Source organism: Eulemur rufifrons, chromosome 7, assembly GCF_041146395.1.
Source record: "Eulemur rufifrons isolate Redbay chromosome 7, OSU_ERuf_1, whole genome shotgun sequence".
NCBI classification, from domain to species: domain Eukaryota; kingdom Metazoa; phylum Chordata; class Mammalia; order Primates; family Lemuridae; genus Eulemur; species Eulemur rufifrons.
In genome coordinates this window covers 192,404,915-192,416,519 of record NC_090989.1, presented here as the reverse complement: position 1 = coordinate 192,416,519, position 11,605 = coordinate 192,404,915, and the positions used below count along the sequence as shown (strand labels likewise).

Below are 11,605 nucleotides of genomic sequence, written 5' to 3'. Positions count from 1 at the left end.
AAGTTAAACTGAGAAAAAAATGGCAAAAAAAGAAAAAGTAAAATGTTATTCAAATATAATATAGAATTACAAAAGCTCTTCAAAAGAATACATGTAATTACAGATTTATACATGTAAATACATGTAAATACAGATTTATAATGCTGCTCTTTTCATTGAAAACATTTTTGTTTAGTTATTATTTACTGAGATAAAAGAATGAAGCTGTAAGAAGAGAATTTTCCTACCCTATCACTCAGAAAGTTCTGCCTCTTCCCACTACCTACTGGAGGCTTGAGCTCTCACTGTTAATAACACTGACAAACAGACGCTCAGCCAGCTGAGTCTTTGGAATGAGTATGTGCATGAGGGATGAGGCCTCCAAGATATGCCTACAATACAGTAATGCCATAAGTTCATCTCCCTTCATACCCTTAATTTTTATGTCACCTGCAGATGGAGGGCTAGCTCTGGCTTTGTAACTGTTAGAAAGGAAGCCGCAAAAAAGGAAACCTAAACTTACTCAATTCCTGGAATACACAATAGGAACAGCTAGCTGGATTCCAAAATTTTTTAAGTGTGAATTCATTTTTCTAGGTAAGTTTGGCCTGGTGTATTGGATTACATTGGACCTTGTTAACGAAACAAAACAGGTATCTCCCAACAACCCAACCTTCACAATGAATAGAACACAATATTGGATTTCCCAGTGTGTCTCTGTTGGCTCAAATGATTCATGTTGGTCTTCATATATGTTATCCAGTGCTCTCTGGTTTTCAGAATCATAAATAGATTATAAGCACCTTTATGGGAATTAGGAAAATGCCACCCCTATCAGACCTGTATGGGCAAAGGGATCTGTCCTCCAGAGGACACAGCTGTGTGAACCAGGACAGCAGACACAGGGAATAAAGTGTAGGCTGCTTTTCACGCCCTGTTCCCACCAGTTAGTCTATGAGCATGTGCACAGGGCGGAAGAATACTTCTGGAGAAGTATTCAGTGTTTACACATGGGCGGGGCCCCTATATAAGGTCCGTGGACCAGGGGAGGAGGCCGCCCAGGGAGCCTCTTGGTACCCTATTGCTCTGCAGTGACTTGGCTGTGGGCACTAAGATGGCGATTGCGCGCCCGCAGATCGCCAGCGCTGGGGGTGACTGCTCAGCATCCGGTATGTACCAGAGTCGGGGACCTCGCCCATTCCGAAGCTCACTGTGGGTCCTCAGTTAGAAGGCGAAAAGAGAGAAGAAAGAAAGAAAGAAAGAAAAAAAAAAAAAAGAAAGAAAGAAAAAGAAAAGAAACGAAACACAAAAAACCAAACCAAAAAACACCAACAAAAATGAACAACAACAAACTACATAGCACCACACCACACCGCAAAGCGGACAGATACACAAATCTGAAGTATATAGTTCAGCGACTCAATGATTTTTTTGTTTGTTTGTTTTACGCCTTAGCGCAGCTCCGCCCCTTCACGCCCGACCAGCTGGGTCCCGGGCGGTTTCGCAGTGGATCTCAAGATGGCGTCTGCACGCCCGCACAGCTCCGAGGGTGGTGGGGATCCAGCCTCCACACTCAAAAAGGCGCGGCAGCCAGAGGCCCGGAGGGCAAAGGCGCCCGAGGAGGCTGTCCGGCTTGTGAGCCCCCGCAAAAAAAAAAAAAAAAAAAAAAACCCAGAAAAAATTCACCAAGAACAAAACATACAGTTCAGCGAGCCTATTATTCTTCTTCTTTTTCTTTTTTTTTTTTTTTTTACGCCTTAGCGCAACTCTGCCCCTTCACCCCGAGCGCGGCCCCAGGGGAGATTGCTCCAGGGTCCAAGCCGCTCCCTTTATTGCTGCCCAGCGTGCTCATGCATATCCCGCACTCCTGGCGTTGGTTCAGAGACCAGCGGAGGGCGCCGGGCAGAGAGAGCCGCTGGGCACTTTATGGCTCCCGAGCGGTTTCGCCCTCGCTTTCAAGGTGGCACCTGCAGAGCTCCGGCCTGGAGGGGGCCGGCTCCCCGGCAGGCAGAGACCGCCACTGCCCGGGGACTGGTCAGCAAGGACACCTATTGCGGATGACCGGCTGGAGAACTGCCGAAAAAGGCAGCACGGGGTACAACACTATTTGCTGTCCGGGAATCTTTTGTGTTTTTCCGCCCTGGTGCAGATCCGTCCCTCCTTGCCAAGCACTGTCTCAGCTGAGAGCCCCCAGGTTCTAAGGTAATTTCGCAAAAAAGCCTCCTGTCTGCAATGCCCCACATATCCCTCAGTGATTCTGCGCTGGCCTGGGGCAGGGCTCTATTCAATAGGGAGCAGAGGACATTGAGGAGAGCAAGCCGCTTTCCCAAGAGGCTGCACCCGCCCCAGCTGGGGGCGGGTGTAGCCGACCCGCGCTCCGCTGGCTAGTGTCTGTCCCACGTTCTGCAGAATCCCACGTTCCTAATTTTCGTTCACCTCAGACCTCACTCGCTCTGTTTGTCCCACGCTGATTCTCTGTGGATTCACACCGCTGTTCCTGTGTGGGAGCCGTCCTCTAGCGTTGTGGCAGGTCTGAATCGACGACCTCCTCACCGGGAGTGCAGATCCAGGCAGTCACCACCACTCCGCCATCTTCTCCCAGACTCAATCCATTATTTTTAATACAAATGGTCCTTCTGAAACTCAAATTCAACACACTTAAAATAATTCATTTGCACATAAATAATGCCTTTTCTTACATAATTAAATAGTAAGTTAAACTATTTGCACTTGTTAAATATAAAAAAGTAAAAATTTACTTTTAGGTGTCATACATATTATTAAATGTTATATTAGAATGTACTTTATCATACAATTTTGAATTATATTTTGTCCTAAAATAAAATATACTTTATTTTTAAAAAATAAATAAATAATTATTAAAATATGGGACAATATGTTTAAATTTGCTATTTTTCCAGTTATCTCTGTTTTTTTTTTTTTCATTCCTTTGTCTACCTCTAACAACCTCTAACCCAAGTTTCTGCAAATCTATCAGCTTGGCTTTTAATATGTGAAACTTTTTAGATTCAAAGTGTGGACCAAAGGAAATTAAAAATATTTTACCCCCCCCCTAAAAAAAAGACTTTAGAAGATAACTAGAAGATACCATGGCTGGGTTCTTTATTGAACCTGCAGGAAGGCCTTTCTAACATTAACACAAAGCCAAAAAGCATAAAAAAGATTCATAAATTGACTTCTATGTTTCACAAACCTTCAAAACCAAGTCAAAAGAAAAATTGAAATTGTAATAAATATTCACAACTCACAAATTTATCACATAAACAGCTAAATTCCCTAAATTATTAAAAAGCTTCTATGAAAGACAATAATGAGACAGTAGATAAAATGGGGTGTGAAGAGTGAGTTCCCACAAAGGGAAATACAAATAACTCCAAAACTAAGAAAAGATCTCAATCTCACTCATAAGAGAAATGCAATTCAATCTACTTTACAGTACCATTCTTCACATTCAGTTTTGTAAACATAAAAAGTTTAATCATAGGAGTGTAAATTGGAACAAACTATTGAAAGAAATTTGTGGTATCTATCAAAATTACATATGACAAATCCTGTGAATCAGCAATTCACTTCTTGAAATCTAGCCTATAGATATTCTCACAAATGTGCAAAATGCTGTGTATACAAGGCTATTCATTGCAACATTGCAGTAGCAAAGACAGGACACAATCTAACTCATCAACCCAAAGGATTGGCAAAACAAAGTGAGGCACCATCCATGCCTGGAAGACAAAAAGTGCCCTAAAAAATGAAGACTATTTTAAGCTGATGTGGAATATATATTAAGTGACAAAACCAAGTTGCAGCATGTTAGTAGAACCTTCTACCATATGTGCTATTTTTAAAAATAAAGAAAGAAAAAAGTTCAGCAGAAAGCATTAGTTTGTGTATGTAAAATATATTGCTGGAAACATATTCAAAAAGCTACTACTAACATTGGCTATGTGTATGGAAGACGACCAGGTGGAGAAGGAAAGGATACATGTCCTTGTACATGGAACCATTTATGATGGTTCAACTTATGATTCTTCTACTTTATAATGGTGGAAAAGTGACCTAGGTTCAGTAGGCTCCTCAACTTATAATGGGGTTACATCCAGATGAAGCCATTATAGATTGAAAATATCATAAAATCAAAATACACTATTTTCAATTTATGATGGGCTTCTCCAGACATGACTCCATTGAAGAGCACCTGTATCCCCTTTTATGTAAATGTGAATGAATTACCTTTTTTTTTATTCCTGCATATATAAAAGTTTAGGTTATGTATACTGCCCTTCCCCCTCCCCACCCCTAATCAGAACCTCAAGCATGTCCATCCCCTAGACAGTGCACATCGCACTCATTTATGTATACACCCATCCTCCCCCATCTGCCTGACACCAGATTAATGTTATTCCTAAATGTGCTCTTAGGTAATGATCAGTGAAACCAATTTTATGGTGAGTACATGTGGTGCTTATTTTTCCATTCTTGGGATACTTCACTTAGTAGAATGAGTTCCAGCTCTATCCAGGAAAATACAAGAGGTATCACCATTGTTTCTTATAGCTGAGTAGTACTCAGCTATAAGTACTATACTATAGTACTATACTATAGCTATACTCAGTATAAGTACATATACCACATTTTATTAATCCACTCATATATTGATGGGCACTTGGGTTGTTTCCACATCTTTGCAATTGTGAATTGTGCTGCTACAAACATTCGAGTGCAGATGTCTTTTTTATAGAATGTCTTGTTCTTTTGGGTAGATGCCCAATAATAGGATTGCTGGATCAAATGGTAGGTTTACTTGTAGTTCTTTGAGGTATCTCCATATTGCTTTCCACAGAGGTTGTACTAGTTTGCAGTCCTACCAGCAGTGTATGAGTGTTCCTATCTCTCCGAATCCATGCCAACATTTATTGTTTTGGGACTTTTTTGATAAAAGCCATTCTCACTGGAGATAAGTGGTATCCCACTGTGGTTTTGATTTGCATTTCCCTGATGATTAGAGATGTTGAGCATTTTTCCATATGTTTGTTGGCCATTAGTCTATCTTCTTTTGAAAAGTTTCTGTTCATGTCCTTTGCCCACTTTTTGACAGGGTTGTTTGATTTTTTTTCTTGCTGATTTTCCTGAGTTCTATATAGATTCCAGTTGTCTGCCCTTTGTCAGATGTGTAACATGCAAATATTTTCTCCCATTCTGTAGGTTGTCTGTTCATTCTCATGATAGTTTCCTTGGCTGTGCAGAAGTTTTTAATTTGATCATGTCCCATTTATTTATTTTTATTGTTGCTGTGATTGCCTTTGGGGTCTTCTTCATAAATTCTTTGCCTAGGCCGATGTCTATAAGAGTTTTTCCAATATTTTCTTCTAGAATTCTTATAGTTTCATGCCTTAGGTTTAAGTCTGTTATCCACTGTGAGTTGATTTTTGTGAGAGATGAGAGGTGCAAATTCTGTTTCAATGTTCTACATGTGGCTACCCAATTTTCCCAGCACCATTTATTGAATAAGGATTCTTTTTCCCAGTGTATGTTTCTGACAGGAAATCTTGTACATAGAATGAAATGATGGTGGTGGCATTTCAAGAATCCACTGTCTCCACACTTCAGCCTCAGGCCTGTTGAACCTCCTACCACTCCCTTCCCAGGAATCCCTTTTTGTATTTTTGCCACTCTATTTGTGTATCCATTCCTCCTGGTTTATTATCTATATGCTCATTTCTTCTTTATTCTCTTCTCCTTTGCATGGGAAATATCTTGTCCATGGCACCAAGCAGCATGTCTGAGATTCTTGGTGCAGCTGATGAAATTTTGATGCCTCCCTTTACTCAGCACCACCCTAATGATTTTGCATTTTTATTCAAGTAGGTAAATGACACCCAAGTCTGAAACTCTACATGCCCCATGAAGTACCTCTGTTCATGATCTCCTTATTTGCTCCAAGCATCACAGACAGACAACCACTGTTAGAGATCTTAGAAATGGGCCCTGAGATGTGAGGGGACATGGTCAGGTCACACTAACTAGAAGAGCAGGGGAAACTCATGTCCTCTACCTGTGGGCACAGTGCCATCTGCATGGCACCACGCTGGGAGTCATTGACTTTGGAAAGGTGTTGTCATCCCAAATCAAGTCTTCTATCACTCTCAGATTTGCCTAGAACCCATCCCACTCTCAACAAGTGGACACAATACACCCTTTCCCTAAGCTCTTTTCTCTGGAAAATTGTGATGTAGATCAACACATACTCCTGACTATACAATGATCGTAAACACTGAACAATAAAGAGTCCAAAAAAATGCTGACTTCCAATTTTCAAACAAGAAAGGTACTAAAGCCCCAAGAATTACTAAAGGCTGTTTTCTACTGACCAACTTCCCTCCTGACTGAATAAGCTCCATGATCAGAGAGCTATTACAAAGGACTTTACTGGCCCTCCTTTCCCCCTACCCCAAGTCTCTGCCTCTCCCTAGTACCTTCCACACAGCCCCTTTCACATCCTTTTTTCCTTAGTATATAAATCAGAGGATTGAGAATGGGGATAATACTAGTACAAAAAAGGGTGACAAATTTTCCCTCCCTCTCAGAATAACTGTTGGGGGGGGGGTGGAGGTACATGTAAACAGCTGAGCCATAAAAAGGGAAAATCACCAGGAGGTGGGACCCACAAATCCCAAAAGCCTTCCTGCACCCAGTGGTGGACTTGGCCCTCAGCACTGCCTGAGCAAGGTGCACATAGGAACCAAGAGTGAGTGCTGCAGGAACAACCAGGATGATGACTTAGGCCACAAATATCTTCGCCTCTGTTCCTTTTGTGTCTACACAAGCCAACTTAAGGAATGCAGGCATCTCACAAAAGTGGTTCAGTTGATGTCAATAGAGGGACATGGCCATTGGGAGGTCTGTCTGGATCAGAGTTCATGAAGCCTCCCACCCAGGAGGTGATTGCTAGGGTCTGGCAGAGATGAGGGTGTATAATGGCCATGCAGTGGAGCAGATGAAGGACAGCAGCACAGCAGTCAAAGTCCATTGCCACCAGAAGCACACACTCTGGGGAGCCAAGGGCGAGGCAGATGAAAGCTGAGCCACATTCCCCTGTGGGTGATGGTCTGGTCAAGGCCATGGAGGTTGATCAGAAGCCGAGGCATGGAGCTGGTGGTAAAGCAGAGGTCCAGGAAAAAGAGGTGAGAGAGGAAGATGTACATGGGCGAGTCCAGTCAGGAGAGAGCAATGATGGTGCTGTTGCCAAAGAGAGTTAGGGAGTAGAAAATCAAAATAAAGACAAAAAAGATGAGTTACAATTGAGGCCAACCTGAGAATTCCAACAAAACAAAGCCCTCTCCCAAATTGGTGTTGAAACTGCCCATAGCCTTTTGCTTGTCCAAAGAGCAAAAGGCAATTTAATGCCTCCTATGAAGAACATGAACTAGAACATTATTTTATAGGATTTCCTAAATACTCCTAAATCATCATTTTATTATCTACTTTGTTCTTCAGTTCTGTTCTGTCCAGTCTTCTATTCTTTCTCTTTTCTTCTTCAGAGTAGAGATCACTAGATTGAGTGATGTGACCTTGTTTGAACAGTAGTCCCACTGCCTGCTTATTCCATGACTGTAGCCAGGACACTCAGTCCTCTGGAGCTGATGTTTCCTTGTGTAAAAATAGAAATGATATATTGCTTCCTTCTCAGCACTGAGATTAGGGCCAAATGCCATAAGGAGGAAACTGCTTTTAAAAATCTAATGTGTAAAAATGTAGCATAGTACTCCATGTTGTTCCCATTTGATCCTTTTCCTGGTCTGTTAGGTAGCCTATTTCAGTGGATTATGATCCAGGCCCAACCAGGCTGAGATTACAAGTTTGACCTCTGGGCACTCATCTGATTCCTTCTACTCAGCAAATACAGTCGGCACACCATCCTGGAAGCCCCACTCATGGCCAGCAAAGGGCTGAGAAGGGTATAGATCCATCCCTTTGGGGACAAAATAATTAGCAACAAATGTGTTCCACATGGTGAGTCATCATACCTGGAATACTCCCCACACTTCTTCAACTGACAAACTCATCTCTCAACTCCCCAGGAAGAGCTGTTCCCTCCTCTCTAGCCTAACCCTCTTTGTACAGTTTCTCTTCAGCACTTGTCACACTCACTAAAATTCTTCTTATGTCTTTGTCATTCTCTGAACTGTGAGCTCCTTGGTGGTAGAAAACACAGTGAATGTAAAATAAATTAGTGCCTTCTTTATAGTACAAAAGAGGTGCTAAATTAATGTGACTTTGATTCAGGGCACATAGTGACCGTTAAATAAATTTTGTTGAGTGAAACATCTGACTAGCCCTTCAAATCTCATCCAAATTCATTTCTTCTAAGTAATCAGCAGTTAGTTAACTACTAACATGCTTTGATACAAAGTATGAAAGTGGGATATGTGTAAAACATTACTCTCCTTTAAGGTTCATATTTCTTGTGGTTAAAAAATCTAAATAGGATTACAAGAATATATATCAGAGAATTAACAGGGGCAAAAACATGGTGGACTAGAAGCAGCCTGGTAGCACACCACTCTCAAGGAAAGAAGTATAAATTGCAAGCAGATGCCTACCTACCAATAGTTCTTCTCCAAACGAGCATTATGAAATCAGAGAAAAACAATGCAGGACACTTAGTGTGAAAAAGGTGATGGGGTGATACATGCAACACGATCAAAGTGATCTGCCTACACATGGGTAGGAACAGGAGGATAGGACACTGAGTGCCGCACTCACCCCACAGGCACTGTGGCCCCGTTGTGAGAGGGCTCCCTCAACCGCCACAGGCCTCTACCTGGACAGACTGAGCAGTCATTGCACCAGACAACAGGTGTGATGGGGATCGAGCAGAAGCAGATCCAGGGTTTCTGTAGCTGAAGCCATCCTGTGTTATCAGGTGCATGGGACTCTGCTTTTTGGTGGGGGCCTCCCTGCTGGGCTGGGGAGGGAGTGGACTCAGCAGAGCCTCCTCTGAGCTGTACCCTGTGACTGGAAGCCAAGTGTCCCTCCACTATAGTGCAACAGAATCTGAGCATGAGAGTTGATGGGGGCACTGCAGGCTCCAACCTGGAAGTTTTTGGACTACTGCTTCTGCAGGTCCTGTCGTGGGGGAGAGAACTGGGCAGTCCCTGGGCTGCTGGAAATGACCCCCACATGTGACTTGGCAACCATGTGGTCCCAGAGCCTGCAGAATAGCCAGTCACCTGCTTGGCCCTGACTCTTCCCTCCAGGTTAGATCAGCCTGCCACCCACATGGCCCTGCTTCTGGCTCTGAGGCCCTGCTCAGAAGACCTGCTTCTGGCTCCTCCCCAGTCCCACCCCTGAGGCTTCACCATTGTTGCAGGACCAGCCCCTGCCTCAAGCCACCAGTACAGTGGGACCTGGTTTGAGGAAACACCCACAGCCCAGGAACCCATGACCACTGCCTAGGTAGCCTCACCCAGCTGCCAATGACACCTCTGCAGGGAGACCCCAGAGAGAGCAATCCCCACAACACCAGCCACCATGGACAGGGTCTCACCTAGCTCCCAACTCAAACTTCCTACAACTATCTGGTGAACAATCCAATACCCAGCACAGAGATCATCCAGCACAGGCTTGAACAGAGGCAATCACAGGTGAACAGAACAAATCAGAACCACTGCATTACAGGCTTCTAGTGCACATGCCCCTTCCCTGCCATGTTAACATTCCAGAGTAGGAAAAAATGCCATCTAGGGACCTCACCTTCTTCTAATTAAGCAGGAGAGTTCCCAGCAAACAACAGGTGGCCTGCAAAGCTATTAGCCCTGAGTTGAGAAAAGAGGTTTTAGATGAGAAGAAACTAGCACCAAAAAAAAAAAAAAGAAAAAGAAAAAACCCTGGAAACACGAATAAACAAAATATTTCAACATGCCCAAGGGAACACAATGGAGCTACAATAGTGCTCCAAACACAAGGCAATTGCTGAAATGACAGAAATGGAATTCAGAATATGGATGGCAAATAAGATGAATGGAATTAAAGAGAAAGTTGAAAACCAACAAAAAGAAGCTGAAAAAATTTTCAGGAAACCAATTAAAAAAATGAAAAAGTCACTAAAGAGCTAGACAACATAAGAAAGGATATAGTAGAACATAAATAAATAAAATAGTCATTTAGGGAATTTCAAAACCAGCAGAAACCTTCAGCAACAGACTAAACCAAGAATCTCAGAGTTTGAAGAAAAGGCTCTCCAGCCAACCGAGTCATTTCAGATGCAGAGAAGAGAATAAAACAGGCAGAGCAATCACATAGAGAGATATGGGATTATGTGAAGCAAATTAACAGATGAATTACAGGTATCCCTGAGAGAGAAGAAGAAAGAGCTAAAAGCACAGAAATTCAAGGGAATTAGTAAGGAAAACTTACCTGGTCACCAGAGATCCAGACATCCAGATACAAGATGGTCATGAACACCAGGAAGATTCATAGAATATAAGACATCTCCAAGACACTTAGTCATCAACCTGGTCAAAGTCAAAAAGAAGCAGAAAATTCTATGAGCAGCAAGATGCAAGCAACAACTGACCTACAAAGGAAAACCCATCAGACTAATGTCATATTTCACAGATCGAGAAAAAATAATCCCAAGTTTCATCTGGAACCAAAAAAGAGCCTGAATAGCCAAAGCACTCGTAAGCAAAAAGAACAAATCTGGAGGCATCACATTACCTGACTTCAAACTATACTATAAGGCTATAGTAACGAAAACAGCATGGCACTGGTATGAAAATAGAGACATAGCCCAATGGAAGAGAACAGAGAACCCAGAAATAAAACCATCTATTAATATCTACAACCAACTGATCTTTGACAAAGCAGACAGCAACATACACTGGGGAAAGGAAGCCCTGTTCAATAAGTGGCGCTGGGAAAACTGGATAGCCACATGCAGAAACATTAAACAGGACCCCTATCTCTTGCCACATACAAAAATTAATTCAAGATGGATGAAAGATTTAAGTGTAAGGCAGGAAACCATAAAAATTCTAGAAGAAAATCAGGGAAAACTCTTCTAGACATTGGCTTAGGCAAAGAATTTATGACTAATACCCCAAAGGCAAATACACAACAACAAAAATAAATAAATGGGATTTAATTAAATTAAAAAGTTTCCACACAGCAAAGGAAATAATCAACAGAGTGAATAGACAACCTACAGAATGGGAGAAAATATTCACAAACTATACATCTGACAAAGGACCAATATCCAGAATCCACAAGGAACTCAAACAAATCAGGAGGAAAAAAACAAACTATCCCTTCAAAATGCAGCCAAAGACATGAACAGATATTTTTCAAAAGAAGATAGATAAATGGCCAACAAATATATGAAAAAAATTCTTAACATCACTAATCATCAGGGAAATGTAAATTAAAACCACCTTACCCTTGTCACAGTGGCCATTATGAAAAAGTCAAAAAATAATAGATGCCGGAGTGGATGCTTTAAGGAATGATTATACATTGTTGGTGGGACTGTAAGTTAGTATAACCTCTACAGAAAACAGTGTGGCAATTCCTCAAAGAAATAAATGCAAACCTACCATTTGACCCA

General features: G+C 42.0%; 1 protein-coding gene across 1 annotated transcript; it reads right to left on the bottom strand.

The window, feature by feature from the left end:
* Nucleotides 1–6,443: 6,443 nt before the first annotated feature.
* OR2Y1 (olfactory receptor family 2 subfamily Y member 1) lies at nucleotides 6,444–7,364 on the bottom strand. The gene is given in 4 exon segments (XM_069473978.1): nucleotides 6,444–6,503; nucleotides 6,505–6,913; nucleotides 6,915–7,088; nucleotides 7,090–7,364. Coding segments are annotated over 4 exon segments (918 nt in total).
* Nucleotides 7,365–11,605: the final 4,241 nt, after the last annotated feature.